Below are 17,335 nucleotides of genomic sequence, written 5' to 3' on the forward strand. Positions count from 1 at the left end.
ATTTCTGGCATGTTCCACCTGGCAGGGAAAGTCCAGATGTGCTGAAGGTGTCCGGTCTGCCAGCAGCTTCATTAGAGTGCTGGGTGGTAGTTTGCTCAGCCATGCCTTCAGCGAGGCGGTTCCTGTTGGGGTGCAGATTCTTATCTCTCTATTTTAGTAATTTGTGTTGGTTTTGAACAGTGACTTGACATAGCATCTAGATGAAAAGTCAAGAATGACATACAGATGAGTAATTCGTTTTCCTCCCATAAACATATTTTTAGGGTTTCTCTGCCAAACGGGATGGTTTGGTTGTTTAATGTCCACAACGTTTATAAAATGCAACTGTAGGGAATGACAACAGCAGTGAGTAGCCAGGTTCTAACCTGCATAGGGATTTGCATGTATTTAATTTATTAATGTTGGCAGATCTCTGCTTAATAGACCAAGTTTACTTTTCACATGAGTAGGTGGACTTTTTGTTTTTCTTTTGTCTAATTGTTTCAGAAAACGACAATGAAACAGCCTGCCTGTATCAACATGCAAGCAGTCAAATACCTGGGATTTATTTCTGCTGTATGCCCCAGACCAGCATTCAGATCAGCTTTAGTAGATTTGATGAGAATTTGTAACGTGTTAGAAACAGCATCGGTGTAACAGGGCACGTACTTGGGCTGGGAGCTGGGCGAAACAGCTTTCTGGCCATACCCTGGTTTTCCCAGCTGCTGTGGCATTTGCCGTCACCGCCTTGCTTTTAATTACTATCGTGTTGTATGGCTTAATATTAAACCACATCTCATTGCATCCTGTTTCTTAATTGGCTTAACTGGCCATCACCCAAAAAGACTCTACTGTGTATAGAAACAAGCTTCCCCAAATATTTCCTAATTGGCAGTTGGTGCTTTGTGAGGAGACGGGTCCCTCTCGGCGATATTAATAGATGTTTTCTTCTGTTCATTCCCAGGATTGGACATTGATCCTATGACGCATGCCCGGAAGAAACAACTTTTCCTTCTGAAACATCCAGCTGGTTCTGCTGGCCAAGCTTCATCACCAACAGGCAGCAGGAGGATGGACAGGACCGACGCAGAGTGTGGCGAGCAGAGAGACGGGGACGCCACCGAGGCTCCGAACTGTCCGAGTGGGTTTGTGGGGACAAACAAAAGCAAGAATTTGCACGAAGTGCGAAAGACGTACCCACTGCGGAGACGGCTGCTCCCCTCGGTGAACAAAAAGACCTGCAAAGTGCTCCTCACCAGGCTGGAGGATGTGGCTGGATCTCTGTCGAAACAGACCCAGAGCTGTAAAAAAAAAGACCTTCCCAGTTGGATGGAGGGTTTGGGACCTGCTTTGTTCTCCGAACAAGTTCAGCCTGTGGGAGCAGGGAAGAGTGATTCATCTGGGGAAAAGTGCACAATAACTTATCCAGGGACAGAGCAAGACCTTGATACTGCTCCTTCAGAGCCCAGGAAACGCAGGCTGGCCTCGCTGAACGCGGAGGCAGTGAACAACCTGCTTTTTGAACGGGACGATGGCTTATTATCCAGCAGGCGTTTTCGGAGGGACTCCATTAAAGCTGGTGGAGACTGTACCGTTAAGAGCTTGCATTGCAAAGCTGGTGACAACTGGACTACGCTGGAAAAAACAGCTGTGAAAACAGGTAAAGGAAAAAACCGGCATGAGCCCAGTCAGAAATGCAATAGCTGTGACCATTCACTGGATGAGGTCTTTGATGATGGGACAAAGAGGGAGGATGGTGCCATCTCCTATCATCCCACCCCAAAGAGACTGGCCAGCCTGAACGCCGTGGCCTTCCTGAAGCTGACCCATGAGAAAGACCAACCTCTGAAGCCGAGGAGTAAATCGGACGGAGAGGGCAAGTCCGAGAACCACTGTTCAAAATCTACGCTCAAATGGGCCAAGGCCGGCAGGAAGAATTGTGTCAAATCCAAGAAGGAAATGGCTAGCTTAAAAATGGAAGGTCAGCACAGCTGGCGAGGACTTACTCTAGGAGCTTTTGGGAAAGGAGAGCAGCAGGACTCCTCTAGGCTCTACGGGACAGCAGAACCTGTCCCTTACGAGTCGCTGTCTAGCTCCTACGCTAGCACAGAGGGTTTCTACCACAGACTGCCTTTGCTTATGGGTGGACAAGCTTCCATGAAGCCGGAGTATGGAAGACCGGGAGAGAAATCCCCAACCCCCAAACAGGAATTTCATCAGCCTTCCTTTCCCGTGCAGCAGTTCCCTCCCTTGCCCGTGCCCGGAAATCACACGGATTGTGGATGTCTCTATGAATCCTCGGATCTGACTCCGCTGAACGGGTTTTACGTTTATTATGGCCAAAGTGGATACAGTGGCTACTCTCACTGCTCCGTTTACCCCAAGGATGAGCTTTCACAATCCGCTACCTGCGAGGGGCTCTTGGTATCGCCCGGTTCCTTGCCATCAGGTGCTCACTTCCAGCCACTCCACTGGTGTAACTCTCCGTACTGTTGCGGAGAAGGAACGGCAATTAACAGTTACAGCGTCTGTGGAGTCGTGCACGTGCCAGAGGGCAGGATTAGCAGCGTGCACACAGGACGGAACAGCTACCCCTACAAAATGCCTTTTGCAGCAGGTAAGGTGCAAAGTGCGAGCAAATCTTGTTCAGCGTTCCTAGGAGCAGAGGGCTGGTTCAGCACAGTGGCTAACGAACGTATCTCGTTGCCAGGAGGCAAGCTCCCTCTGCGCGTGGTGCCTCTCGGCTTGGCAGCCAGTCTGCGGCTCAGAAAGGATCTGCGTTTCACCTCCCCCCATTTCTAGCCCTGAGGGTTTTTTCCCACTGAAAGGTCTTATTGCTGTGGAAAGCATAGAATCGGTGAAAGGATTTGGGCAGTGAGAAGGTGACTCATGACTTGTCATGCTGGAGCTAACCGCTTAGCTTTGATCTGTGTAAAACGAGTGGTTTTTAGTTCCTACATGCTCTGCGAGGCTTCTCGCCGTCCTGCTGTGCCGCTCTGAGCGGAGGGTCAGAAGCGCATTGGGCTGAGTTACTCTGTTCCCAAAAGCTCACTCTGGGGACTGAGGCATCCTTGCAGAGCAGAGCGGCGTGAGGAAGCAGGCATCGCCTTGGTCGTTAGACTCTCACTGATGCCGGCAGTATGGGGATTGCAGTCTTCTAAGATTTTATACATCAGATCTGGCTGTGTAACGATTCAGTTGAGTCTGCTGTTAGGACAGATGCTTGAATTTCACTGCAGTGCTATAAGCGCTGGGGACGGTGTTAGTTTGAGCGGTGGTCCCTTTGCCCTTAAATCATGTCTGAAAATGAGAACGGGTGACTGTGCAAGAGGTGATGATGTAGTTATTTGCCTGGTTATCTTCTGTCCTCTGTCTGTTTTTCAGGCTTTGTCCTCCAATGTGCTTTATCTTGGAGCTTTGCCTTTGCTATTGAAAAATATCTTTTGAAATATTTAAAACTGGCTTGTGTGGGGGTTATCAGACACCAGTACTTTGTGTAAAAGCCATCCAGCTAGACAGTGCTGCCGTCTGCAAACGGCTCGCTCTATAGACGAGGCTGCTTCTTCAGCTGTTGGGAGTGTAAACAGTTAGCCACGTGTTCGAGTCAAAAGGAGGCACGACTTACCCACTTAAACCAGATTTTCAGGTAGGTGGATGAAGTTTTGGTTCAGAGGCTTTGTCATCTTCCGTTGTAAGAAGCTGCTGAAACTCGGGAGCATTTGGTTGAAGTATAATTTCCGTTTTCCCTAAATATCCCTGCTGTCATGGTGCCGCTTCCTACAGCAGCAGCTAGACAGTGTTCGCTAGTGGCTTCGTGCTCTTTAAAGTCGAACACTTGCAAGACAACTAGCTCAGAATTGTGTTCTTGTCTGACAGATTTCTGTGTAGTGCCCTGAGGTCATGTCAGTCTACTTTGTTCCTGACATTTTGCATGCTGGTGCCTCTGACTTTGTGCAACCAGAAGGATGCAGGGTGGTGCAAACAGAGGGGTTTTCGGAGTTCAGCCCTCCCTGCGAACTCGGTAATTTCTTTTGGTGCTGGCCAGGGCCGTAGTGGTTCCAGGGGCACGTATTTACTAGCGGTGTGTCACCCCACTGCTAAGGTCTTCCTTGGTGTGGTTTCCTTCCTGTGAGCAACTTTGATTTAAAAGCCTTCAACACTGGAATAATTTAGACTTTGTTTTGTGGATCGAAGCGTATAAGGAGGTCTCCTAGAATATGAACAGGTATTTACGCTTAGGCATGGCTATGTGTGTGCACCTCTGAAGTCTCATCCTTCCCTGAAGTGGGTTATTTTACTGAATTGAGATGTTCGTCTGGAAATACCCGTGTGTAGTGCAAACGGGGAGATCGGGCCGCAGTCTCGGGCGGTCGTGGCCTGCCGTACGCAGGAGGGAGGCACTGCTTTCCCCGTCCCACCGGTGGTCTGCCGCCTGCCCTTTGAAAGTGGGGCAGTGGGGGCTAGGCAGGACAGGCTGCAAGAGATGCTGTAGCACCAGCTACAGGAGGGGCTGGAAGGGGGCTACAACCAAGTAAGGAGTCACAGGGACACCAGCAAGACCAGCTCTGCACTGCTTCCCTGAACTTTAGTAGATACTTCTGTGAAGCTTCATCCTGCTTTAGTTCAAGCTTGAAAACTGCTTTTGTAAGCAAAATACTCAAGGGGTGATTCACTGCTGTGTGGTCCTGGGCCTGCCAAGGCCAGGCAGGATACCTGAACTCGCATCCTGATGGCGTGGCTCGCTGCGGCGTTTGCTGCTCGGGGTCGGTAGTGATGGCCCATAGCAGCCCTCACGCTTGCGGTTCAGCGATGGCTTTATTGCAGCCCTCTTAGGGAGGGTCAAGTGGGAGACAGGAGGCAATAATTTCCTGTTATTGCAAGGGGATCTCAGCAGTTATTCAGCCAGAGCTTGGTGACTTCAGATGTTTTTTCACTTTTAGATTTTTTTTTTTTCAGCTCTGCAACAGTGCAATCCCACAGGTCTGCTAGGACATGCTCCAGTCTGGAGGCATCTCCTGGAGGTTGCCTGAAGCTGCCCTTTTTGTTGCCCCAAAAAAGGACACTTTCTGATTTAGGAACTAGGGGTATGTTGTATTTTGGTCTGGAAGCTTTCTTCCTGCTGACGGGAGGTAATTGAAATGCGACGTGCTCTTCTGCCAGACACGCTGGCCTGGGTTGAGGGCCTGTTTTGTGCTGGGATGCTTTGGAGAGGCAGCCTCAGCTGACTCCTAACCTGTCGTGGTTAACGCTTCTGCTTTAGGGACACGGTTTCGCTGAAGGCAGCAGTGTATATCATCTTAACGTAGTTTTGTTCCACGTTGTTTCATATATCTGGAGTTAATTTGGAGAATCTTCTCAATTTTCCCTGATTAGTAGAATTTGGCTTTTTGAAAGAAGCTGGCTGCTTCTGCTAGTGTGGCTTAATCCTTCCCATCATTTTGATAAGCCTTTTATTTCTTTTATACATATTGACAGGCTGGAACTGCTTTGGACACTGGCCAACCTTATGTGTATTATTGGCTGGCATTACTTTGGGGGATTTCAGATGGGTTTGTTGTAGTGCAGTGTCATCGGCAGCAACACATTGGAGCATCGCAGGCTTAGAAATATCTTTGCAGTTAGAATCCAGCGACAGTGCAAAATGAAATTACAATGTGAAGTGTCTTTACTGCTATAATGCAATAAAGGGAATTTCAAGGGAAAGTGGTGGTAGTTTGGGACAGTTTTGATTGTGTAGCCGTCTTCTATTTCAAATGAGATACATGTCTCGTCTCTTCCTTTCTGCTAGAAGGCTGCAAGTCTCTGGACCAGCTGAACCTCACAATCCCCGTGGCAGGGCACCCCGCCTCACCTGCCCACCCGCTCTCAGGATGTCCTGTACCCAGCGTGCCACCGGCTGCAGAGCCCGTTCCTCATCTGCAGACCCCCAACTCTGATCCTCAGACCATGGCCCGAGAATGTCCACAGAGCTCCAAGCCTCCCAGCGGTTCCAAATCTGGCCTCCGAAACACGACGGGCTGTCTCCACGCCTCCGACAGCAAGGCAGCGGGAGGCCATTCCCACCCAAAGCAGCAGCGCATCAGCAGGCGGAGAGCTACCAATGGCTGGATACCCGTCGGCACAGCCTGCGAGAAGGCCGTCTACGTTGTGGTAGGTGTTGGGAGGGCTGGTTTTCACGTGTGTATGGCTGTACCTGTTTGTGCATCTTCAGGGTTCTCAGTTCATGAAGACTTGAGAGCGTTTTGGGTCTCGCTTCAAGGTGGGATGGTCATTAGATGCTATCTAGAATCATCTCTTGGACAAGCAAATGGTACCTTTGGGCTGGGCTTTGAGGCCGAGCTGCTGTTGGCTTTGTTTTTCTCATGCGCCCTGGTATTACCTTGCACAGCATGACAGGTGGCTTGGAAAGGAAGGAAAACCTGCTACTCCTGTGCTAGCATCAGCTGAAATGCCACGATGATGAACAAGTCTGGCTTCGGTGTTTGCAAGGGTGGCACCTGCGAGTCCACCCTACAGAGAGATCGTCCTCCGGCCTCTTCCTCCTGGGTCAGGGCAAACCTGTTTGAGGAAGGTTTTAGCCTTGTTAGAAGGAGCAGTTGTCTAAAGGTGGCTCTTGTAAGGTGGTGGCTCTTCTGATGGTGTCTGTAGCCCAGCGGGGATCTCCCAGAGAGCAAGAAGGACCAAGACAGTATCCTGGCTCCCAGATGGAATTTTTCTAGCACCTGATATCGCCCTTGTAACTTATCTCCTGTTACGGCCAGTCACTCCTTCAAGGATTTCTTGTTTGTACTTTCCCATTTGTTGCGTTCAGGGGCAGAGACTGGCTCCTGCAAGATAGATTTCCTGCCAGAAAATTTAATTAACTACAGTAAAGTCCACTTCAGATGAGAGAGAAAGCAATATCCTTCATGTTATTAAAACATAAGAGCTGTGGGCTTGAAAGGTGGGCCCACGTGCTGCCTGGGAAGGCGTGATGAGGCGTTGGACTGCATGTAGGAAATGTGAGCAGTGAGGAGAGTGGTGGTGCGAGCAGACTCGTCTGTGCTGTGGCTTGGGGTGACCTCGAGCTGCTGAGAGCGTTGTCCAGGACGGGTTTCAGAGCTTCGGCTCTCGGGGCTGCGTACAGGTGCTGAGGGCTGCACAAGGATGAAGCCTGTGAAAGCCAGAGACGGGCCCCTTGCAGCCGTTGCTCAGACTTTGACACTTGGAAAGGAGCAGCACACCCTTAATCTCCTTAAGTCCTGGCGAGTAATGCTTCCGACTTTGCCTGGGCAGTCTGGCAGGAGGGTTAAACCCATCCTGCTCAGACATTCTGAAATGAATTTTTAGAGCAAAAATTAAAAAATAAAACCACAAGTTTGTAGTCCAAAACGGGATCATTTTGTAATGTTAGAGGGCACGAAGGAAATGTTAGCAATCTTGGTAAGGAATGCTTTATGCCTGCCTGCTGCTCCCTGCCCCCTTCAAGTGAAATGTTTCATGTTTTATTTGTTTTCTTAACAATGTTTATGTCACATAGCATTCAAAATATGCCTAGTTTTCTGTGCCTTTGAATGTGAAGGAAATGTACACCTACAGGTAGGCAAATGGTGATTTTTCTGAAGGCTGGGTTTTTTTTGCATGCAGAATTGGAGGAGTAATTGGTTTTTAATTTGAAATAAGGGTATCAATTGCAGAAATACATGCTTTTGTGAGACCTGCTGTCTCCCACCGGTGAGCTGCTCCTTACTGCCAGCACTATGTAGGAGAAATAGTTGTGTTTTGCCTCTTGCTTTATTTGAAAATGATGGCCATGTGTAACCTGTGAGTGCTTGGATAATATTTCTCAGTGAACTTTCTTTACCTATGAATGCCCTACCCACAGAAAAAGTAATTTGTTGGACCTGATCTTTGTTGTTATAAACTGACCTGGTGGGGATAGAGACACCATGAGTGGTCTTATGCTGTATGAATTCCCTCCGAGATCTCTTGGAGTGGAAGCACTTAAGCTCTGAGTAGGCTTAGGCAAGCTTTTAGTTTGCAGCAGGACCAAAGGAGTCTTGGATTGGGGTAGCAAACAATAAACTAACTCTTTGCCCACACTCAGGCTGCTTTATTTTTTGTATGTGTTGTAACGGTACAGAATGAACCAGAGCCGGCCGTTCGCAAGAGCTATCAGGCTGTGGAGAGAGACGGGGAGATCATCCGGGTACGAGATACTGTCCTCTTGAAATCGGGACCCCGGAAGAAATCTATGCCATACGTTGCGAAGATATCAGCACTGTGGGAAGACCCCAAAACAGGTACTGTGCCAAAAGAGTGTGTATTGCTGCTGCGCTTGACAGATGAGGGTGAGCTGGAACCGGGGAAACAATGGATCTCAGGAGAGCGGCGAGCTTGTTAGGGTACTCCACTGCTGCCAGCCTGGGTGGTGAAGAGGGAGAGATTAGCTCCATGGCTTTCGTTTAGATTGTTCCAGGAACTGAAATGCTCTTTAATCACTAGCCTGGGACTGGTAATCAAAATCTTCCTGGTCGTGAAAGCACATAATATCTGCCAAGTGCCCGTCTTAGCAATGATCTCCTTTATTATTTCATTGCCGCAGACATCTCGGGAGCTGCTGTTTACTCAGATGCTCAATCCAACATCTGGGCTGGGAGCTGGTGTGCAGCAGAAGCTCTTGATGGGACCCCAGTAGAAGGGGTGATTGGAGTAGCGGGGTTTTGAGGTTTTGATGTTAAGGTCCCATGTCTGCCTAGCGATACCTGAGCCAGGGAAGCCATGCCAAATATTGTAAAGTACAGGTCTTGCTTAAAAGTTTTTTAAAAAAAAAAGTTATGTGTAAAAGAAGTGATCAGCGTGTGGTGAGGCCCATCTTGGTGGTGTCATCCTGCAACAGCAATGCTGGCCATTAACCCAGGAGTTAATGCTGGAAGTACTGAGCTTTGGATGAGCATCTTTCCCAGCTCCTGCTCTGAACGGATACTTTTTTTCAGATGGAAACATTTGATTTTTGTAGCTCTTTCTTTTTTTTGTGCCTGACCTCTTCGTGATGATGTAACACAAGTAGAAGGGGGTGAAGGTGTAATGGAATAGCAACGTGACTGACTTCATACAGCTTCTTGCTGTAACAAAAGGACACCTAGTTCAGCATGAAATATTTATCACAGCACAGCTGCCTCTACGTGAGCGCTATGGGAATGAAAGGGATGAAGCAGGAGGAGGACACTGGATGTTAGTGGGAAAACGCTATGAGAAAACGGAGGCTTGATGTATTTTAATAAATGTTGTTGCAGGGGAGCTGATGATGAGCCTCCTGTGGTATTACAGACCGGAGCACACTCAGGGAGGCCGCAATCCCAGTATGCACCAGGTGAGCCCATCCCACTGCAAAACCCGGGGCGAGGGTCTCCTGCTGCCTCTGTATTTCTGCAGGAACTGGGGGAATTAGCCTGAGTATCTCCTGGCATTCCTGGGTGGCCTCAAACTCCGGGGGCTGAGCTTCTGTTCTGAGCTAAATGGAGCTGTCTCTTGGCTGTGGTGCAGCTGTTGCCAGATGTGTTGAGTGGTGGTGTCCTATGGATGGGCTTTTCCCCAGTTTATTGTCATGTGTAGAACCTCTGGGCTGTAGAAGCTGCTGCGTTCTTTACGTGGCTGCCTCTAAGTTTTAATGTTCCTCCCTTTAATCTGAGAAAATCCTGTGCATTAAGTAAAAAGTTGTTTTTACTGTTGCCTTAGGAGTAAAGAAGAGTGAGTTTATACTGAATCAAGATCAGACACTTTTCCAAAAAGGGCATTCTAATTCACCCAAAAACGCGGAGCTTGGTGCAAAAGCTCCTGCTGCAATTCCACAGTACACTGGAATCCCGATATCATAGGCTGCCTTTTTTATCATAAATCCCTTAATCTGCTTCTTAAACTCCAGAAACTTGTTTGTTTTTGTGCAGAAGCGTGGATGCATCATCCTTACCCTGTATAGATTTATGATGAGAATTAAAGACTGACTCAAGGATGTTGTGCCAGTATAATAGAGTTCGCTCTTTAAAAGGAAAAACGTGTGAATCATTATGTCTTCACGCCTTGCTCTGCTTTGCATGGGCTTGTGTTGGGTGACAGAACAAGCTGGTTTTAAATTGAGAATGGAGGATTTACTGCTGTTTTCAACCCACCAAAATACTTTGTGTCTCTTCCCTTTTTTCACTTTTTTTTTAAATAAAAGGGAAGGGAGGGGATGAGAGCAGGACTGGGGAACAGCCAAGGAATTGTACCTGCCTGACTTGCAGGGCACAGATGAGTTTCTAAACCAAAATGTGGTTCCTTATAGTTTTGTGGTCCATAGACAAAGCGTGACTCTATCCAGTTGTGTTTTAGTGTAGCGAGAGTGCCCGTAGTCTGGCCAGGAGGAATTAAGCCAATTTTTTGCACACCTGCTTAATTACACAAGACTTCAAATGAGAGTGCCGTTTGGGCTGAGTAGCTGGATCGGGCTTGCCAAAGATGACTCAGATAGTTTTGATTTAAGGAGCAGACCAAAACCCCAACGTGCAGAAGCGAGGTGTGGCATTTTCAGTTTCTCTGACTAAGCCTGTCCCCAAACGGTGACCCTTTCCTGAGTCTTCACTTCCAGCCTGCCTCCTCGGGGCTGTGAGCAGAAACAAAGCCTGCAGGTAACGCTTCCAGACTTGTGCAGAGCATCCTATTCGCAGAGATCATCTTTGCTGATCTAACCACACCTGAAATTCTTTCAAATGGCTCTGTCTGGGTTGCCCCATATCTAACCAATCCTGCCTGCTGCAGAGCCAAGTTTCCTAAATTACCCTGGGAAAAAAGGCTATTGCTGCTTCCCTCACTAAACCAGCCTTTTGAATGGAATTGGGATGAGGAAGGGTTGGAAGAGAGGAGATTCCTTTAGCTTTGATACAGAGGTGGATTAGAAAGACTGGTCGTAGGGTTGTAGTAAAGACAGCAAAGTGGTATTTAAGTTCCACTTCAGTCCTTAGCGATACAAATGAATCGGAAGGGTTTCCAGCACAGGAAAGGGGAAATGAGTGAAGCCCATCCCTGGGAGCTCGGAGGATTGTGTGGACCTGCCTGCAGCAGCGTTGCTAGCTGGGTTTGCTGGATGCGCTCTGGAGGCTCCTTCCACGTGGAGTCTGCATAGAGTCAGACTTTGGGGAAGCTGGAGCAAAGGCACCTCTTGCAGGGGCTTTTCTGTGCCTCTGCAGCACCTTCTCTGAGGGACTCGGCCTTCCTTCCTCTTACCTGACTCGTTGTCATTCCCAGGCCTCGCAATAGCGCTTTCAAAAGGCTGCTTGTATTTTTTTCCAGTGCAGCATTGCAAAAGCTCGTCTCCCAGGACACATTTCAGCGGTGGCCACAAGCTGTCAGCCCCGGGAGGAAAGAGGAGGCTGAGTTGGGGTAGCTGGAGGCGGCCTGGCTGCTCAAGTGTTTTTGTAATGCTGGCAGCGTGTGTGGGACTCGGAGTGCTGGCCTCACAAAGTGTGCTGGGCCGCGCGAAATGATGGGAGAACTCTTAGTGCTTTGCTCACGTGTTGCTGGATAAGATTCTGGTGCACATTATACATGGGTCCCAAAACACCTGGAAGGAGTGGAGACCTCATCGCCCTCTACAACTCCCTGAAAGGAGGGTGCAGAGAGCTGGAGATGAGTCTCTTGAACCAAGGAACAAGTGACAGGACAAGAGGGAACGGCCTCAAGCTGCGCCAGGGTAGGGTTAGACTGGCTCTTAGGAAGTATTTCTTTGCAGAAGGGGTTGTTGGGCGTTGGAATGGGCTGCCCAGGGCAGGGGTGGAGTCCCCATCCCTGGAGGGGTTGAAGAGTGGGGTTGACCCAGCGCTGAGGGATCTGGTGGAGTTGGGAACAGTCAGGGTGAGGTTCATGGTTGGACTGGATGATCTTCAAGGGCTTTTCCAACCCAGATGATTCTATGATTCTGGTGTCTGGATTACATGAACTCTTGGCTCTGAAGAGTATCTGCTATGAGCATGCTTTGATAGATTTCCCTTTAAGGTGGTGGGTGAAGGTGTGGAGCTGGCCCTACCTCCCTGGGGCTCCTGGCCAGCCGGGTGACCGCATCCTTTCTTCTCTCACAGAATGAGATCTTTGCATCCCGGCATCAGGACGAGAACAGCGTTGCCTGCATAGAGGAGAAGTGCTATGTGCTGACCTTCGCAGAGTACTGCAGGTAGGTGGTGCTCTGAACTCGCTGCTGTGCCCCAGACTTTCAGCTTACTCCAGCTTTTGCCTCTCTTCCCACTCCCAACCATCGCCCAGCAGAACTGTCCCAGCCCTACAGACGCTAGCCTACCAGGAGCTGGATGAATTACACTCACCCTACCTACGAGTTTGGTCTGAGGGTGCTGCTTCTGCTCCAGATTCCTTACAAGTCTGTTTTATGTCATATATATGCGTTAAGGGGCTCACAAATGTTTGTGCTCAGACCTGGGTACTACAGCACGTGAAGAACAGTGCAGGAAAATCTGTACTTGAGCTAAAAACTAAGCAGGGCTCTGTCTGCCCTGTGGCCCAGAGGCCATAGCTAGCCGAGAAGCCTGCTGATCCACTTGTGTCAGCGCTGCTGCCAGATCTCTGAGCATGGCTCTGCGTGTTCGGGCAGCAGCAGCAGCACTCAAAGTAGTGACTGAGGCTTTTCGTGTCAGGCTCTTGCTGATGGAACTGAAACTTTGTCAGCAAGAACTTGCAGGTATCCGTCTTCGAGACTGCTGTCCCTTGGTGGGTGGGTGTGCAGGGCAGCGTGGAAGTAGGGGTTGAACGGACACACAAATCCAGAATGCAGAACAGGGCTTTAAGTCTCTTCGGTTTTGCTGGGGGCATCTTATTAGTCAGATCACAGAGCGGGCATTTAAGCCCTAACGCATTTAGTCCTCCTGCTCCTGGCCTATGGTTCTGCTGTTTGAATTCCTAAAAACAAACTGTTTTACAAACTTTATAAGCTGAATTTTGCTCTTTCTTTTGAAAACTTGGGGGGGGGGGGGGGGGGGGAAATCCCACAACCAAAAAACCAACCCACAAACCAAACAAGCGAAAACCCAAGCAAACCAAAAACCAAACAAACAAAAACCCACAAAACCAATCAACCAAAAAACCCCTCAGCTTTGGATCCAAACGGCTCATTTCCTTTCTAACAGCCCAGTCCTCTGGAATAGCTGTTGGCAGGAATGTTTTCATGCTGTTGTGGGTAAGGTCGCCTCAGAGATGCTCCCTGAAGGCATCCTGATTTCTTCCTTTGCCTAAACAGCCTGATGCATAAGCCTTTTCTGGGGCTAATTAAGAAAAATGAGGCCAAAGTCGTAAAAGCAAGGTGGATTAATTGCAGTCATCTTTTGTACTGTATGGCATCCGCCAGTATAGAAATATAAACTGTTGTGCTGCTTCCTGCAGTTCAGGTGGGATCAGGAGCAATAGCTGCTTCACGTCCTCTTGAGCAAAGCTTCGTTCTCCTCCACACTCCTCCCCTTCCCCCCCTTCCCCCTGGGCAGCCACGGTTGTGGCTTTAGCCGAGATAGGCTGACACAAACTGTGGAAGATGCAGCGAGTCCGTGCCAACTCTTCTTATGTAATATCGTTGCAGATTTTGTGCCTTGGCAAAGCGTCGAGTCGAAGGGATCCCAGGCAGGAAAACCATTATGGTTCCTCCCTCGGAAGAGTACTCCACACCCCTGCACCGCAAGGTGCCCGAGGACACTGACCCCGAGCTGGTTTTCCTCTGTCGTCACGTCTATGACTTCCGACATGGGCGCATCTTGAAGAACCCACAGTAGCCCTGTTCCTCGGTGGGACCGCGGCGAGGCCGAGCAGCACCGAGAGCCGGCGCGGGCCGAGGGTCTGGGACGTCTGGGCGCTCTTGACGACTTGCGTCATGCTGCTGGCGGACGAGAGCGCCCAGCGCTCGTTCCTCGGACTGAAAAACGTGAGCAGGAGCAGATCCCTGTGGGGGAAGGCAGCAGTTGAAAGCACAGCACTTCGTTAAAAGCATAAATGAAAATATATACTTATAAAATAAATGTATGTATATAGATATAGGTATTTGCATAGGTAAATCTATATCTATATATGTATCTAGAGATGCATATATTGGGAGGGGTTTGCAGGGGATAAAAGCCAGTAAACTGAATGCAGAGCCATCGCTGGTGGGAGTGGTGGGCAGGAGTGGGAGGGATGCTGTGGCGTGTTGCGTGAGTCAAGCTGTGACAGTTCTGTGGTTTCATGCCCTGATGGGAAGGGCGAGGACTGAGCCTGGTCCCGTGGCAGAGCACGGGAGGCTCCTTTGTCCCACAGGACAGGCTCTGAGCATTCCCAGTGGGTGAGGGCAGCTTCAAAATACAGCAGTTGCTTCAGAAGCTGCCTGGACGCGGAGTAGCCTCATGCCATGCTTGAATTGGTTTTGCTCTGCCCGGGGAAGAGGCGTGACCCCTGTTTTCCCTCATCTCTTTCTTCCCCTCATCTTGCTGTTCTGCGATTCACTGCCTGGGCTGGGGCTTGGCAGCCAGGTTCGGGAGCCCACTCCGTCGCAGGGCGGAGAGGGAGCTGGCAGGATCACAGGCTTTCCGTCCCAGCGTGGTGTCAGGGAGAGCTGTGCCTCTTGCCGATGCCCCAGCTGTGCCCCAGAGGGGCTCGTGGCCCGTAAAGCCCAGTGCCAGCAGCCACAGGACCTGGGAGCACACACTGGGCTCTGCTGGCAAGAACAGTCTTTTCTCTTCTTTTCCTCTTGTGGCTTAGGGGCCGTAGCGATAGAAGTGGGTTTACTCTTTCTCCTGGTTCATTTTCCTGTAACACTGTTTACAGTCCCTGTTTAACCCCATACGTCTTCAGTGGGAAGGAGCTAGAGGCCAGAGGGTGGAATGGCAAACCCTTTTCTTGAGTGTTTTCAGCTTTTTTCAATTGTACCCCCGTCCCGTTCTGTGACTGCCCTGACCCTGGGCGGACTGTCGCGGCCCTCGGCAGCGCTGCCTGGCAGCCTCCTCCCCTCCAGACTCATCCAGGTGTCCGAGCAAGCTCACCAAAGTGGCTTTGTGGCTCCTGAAAGGAACTGAGCGTTGGTAAAGGTTCGCACCGACAAATGCGACCCGAGCCCCACAGATATTGCCTCTTGCCTTACGTGTATAGACCCTAGATAGACATTAGTTTATCTTCATGCAAACTGTTGGAGTTAATTCTAAAGCAAACCAAAGGACAGTGTAACAGTCCCTTGAGTCGCTCGCGCCAGGCTGGGAGTCCCTTTCTAGATTGCACTAACATAAAGGAGAATTAACACCGTCTCGGCCCAGGTTCCTGCTGGCTGGAGTCACTCACTGAAACTAGGGATCTGCATTTTTCCGGTCTTTTGGGGCTTCTGAACTAGTGTGAAATGGTGGAAGTGTTCATACTGGTTTGCTGTTGTTCTGTCAGTGGAAGTAGCGCTGCCTGTGCTCCCCATAGCTGCCGGCGCGGTGGGAACGGGGAGCGGGGGGGCTCCCTGGCAAGCTCCAACGGCTGCACCTCTGCCTGGCCTGGAGAGAGAAAACCCCACGGCATCGAACCCCTTACGTGGAAATAGTTTAACACAGGAGTTCTCCAGAGATTTTTTTTCTCTACATACCAAAGAGGGGAACGTGTCCAGAAGACGATGACTCGCGAGGAGACGACAAGGTCTGGCCCTGCTGCGGTGGGTGAGCAGGGCATGCGTCTCCCTGCTGTCGGTGGACAATTCCTGCTCAGTGTTGCAGAGGATGCTGGAAAAGCCCTCTTTGTTCTTGCCTGCCTAGCCCAGGGGAAAACCCCCACCTCCGGGAGGTTTGATCCTCAGTGTGCGAGTGGGAATTTGCTCTTATCTCATTTATACCTCAAGATACTGTTAGTGTCAAAGTAATTGCTCAGATTTCTCCTTAACAATTAACTTGGGCACTGGTGGTCTCTTGGAACGATGCGGTCAGGCGGCTGACGCTGGGGGCTGGGAGCGCTTCTGGGGCACTGGGAGGGAAGTGCTGCGGGGGTGCGAGGGGGTGGTCAGGGAAAGGGGCCTCCGGTGCTACCGTGAGAGGCTGTTCAGCGGCTCTTCCCCTCAGCGGGGAGGGCAGGAGAAGCAGAGCTGCTCCTGCCCATCGCAGAAGGGGATGGTGGCTGCACGGTGCGGGGGGAGCAGAGCAGAGACATGGGAGGTGTGGGGAAGCCCCACGGGCCCACCCGTGACCCCCCGGCACCCAGCCTGCGCCCGCCTTCCTCGAGCAGAAGTGCCCTCGCTTGCGGGACACTCAGAGAGCCCCCCAGGTGGGTGAACCCCCAGCATCGCTGTGCAGTCCGGGAAGGGTCTGACACCCAGCCTTGGAAACCACAGAAACTCGCTGAAACTCTCCTGACCCCTCTCCCCCCTGCTCCCACCTTTGTCCCAGCTCCTCTCCAGGCAGAAGAGAAACCGTCCTCACCCTGGGCCGGGCTTTGGCCCGTGTCTGGAGAGGACAAATCCTGACTCTTCTCATGTTAGAACCCGCTTCAGGCCAAGAACATTGTTCGAGATTCACGTGGTTGCTTATGCTGTTGTGCAAACAGCATGTAAATGAATTGAAATGTCTTATCCATAATGAAAATATTTCATGCTTTTTTAATCTATTAGATATGGAAATATTTTTTGAAACTGAAAATGCAGTCGGTAGAATTTAAATTGAAACGTAATACATGTAAAATATATTTTAGTTGATAATTTTGTAAAATGCACTTTTTTGTGTCTCTTCCCTGGTTTCCCAGATCTGTATTTCAGTGTTTACAGATGGAATGAGAACATTCCCTATACCCTCCTTCTGTGAGAAAGATATATTAGAAGTAATTCTTAAAAAATAAATTTGAAAAATCGTATTGATTTAGAAAACAAACCCGTGCTGCGCTGCTCTTCTCTTCCTTGCCTGAACTTTCCCTTCGGGCCCGTTGGGGCGCAGGAGCTGGAAGCCTTGGGAGGTGCCAGCGTGGAGCCGGCTCGGAGTGAGCGATGCGGACGCGGCCCGGGGAGCAGCTCCTGTTGGGTTTCTGGGTGCAGATGGAGCGAGTGGCCGGGGGCTCGGCTGGGGGTGACATGGGTTTTGCCAATCTGCTCCTGACAGCTGCTGTCACAGGGATATTTAAGCCTCTGCCTTTCAGGCAGGGAAGGTGCTGGTGGCAAAGCTTGTCTGGGCGAGGCTCGGCGCAGCCGCCCGTTCTTTGGGCACCCTGGAAGGAAGCGTTTTGGAACATTGCTTTCAGGAAAGCACCTCGCCGGGAGCGCGGTCCCTGGGAGCCAGCGGACAGCTGGTGTGGTGGCATCAGCTCCTGCTGTTGGCGTGGCCCGGCTGCGTGGCACCCACCTGCCCTGAGGACGGGGCCGGCCGCT

General features: G+C 50.3%; 1 protein-coding gene across 1 annotated transcript in view; it reads left to right on the plus strand.

Moving 5' to 3' along the window:
* BAHD1 (bromo adjacent homology domain containing 1) overlaps positions 1-16,844 on the plus strand; it is a 40,590-nt gene extending 23,746 nt beyond the window's left edge. The window contains exons 2-7 of the mRNA XM_074884957.1: positions 944-2,596; positions 5,768-6,129; positions 8,102-8,261; positions 9,255-9,331; positions 12,072-12,163; positions 13,571-16,844. Coding sequence (XP_074741058.1) covers positions 961-2,596; positions 5,768-6,129; positions 8,102-8,261; positions 9,255-9,331; positions 12,072-12,163; positions 13,571-13,760 — 2,517 coding nt within the window. The 5' untranslated portion in view covers positions 944-960 and the 3' untranslated portion in view covers positions 13,761-16,844. The remainder of the gene's footprint in view (positions 1-943; positions 2,597-5,767; positions 6,130-8,101; positions 8,262-9,254; positions 9,332-12,071; positions 12,164-13,570) is intronic.
* Positions 16,845-17,335: the final 491 nt, after the last annotated feature.

The sequence above is a fragment of the Strix uralensis genome, chromosome 15, assembly GCF_047716275.1.
Source record: "Strix uralensis isolate ZFMK-TIS-50842 chromosome 15, bStrUra1, whole genome shotgun sequence".
NCBI classification, from domain to species: Eukaryota; Metazoa; Chordata; class Aves; order Strigiformes; family Strigidae; genus Strix; species Strix uralensis.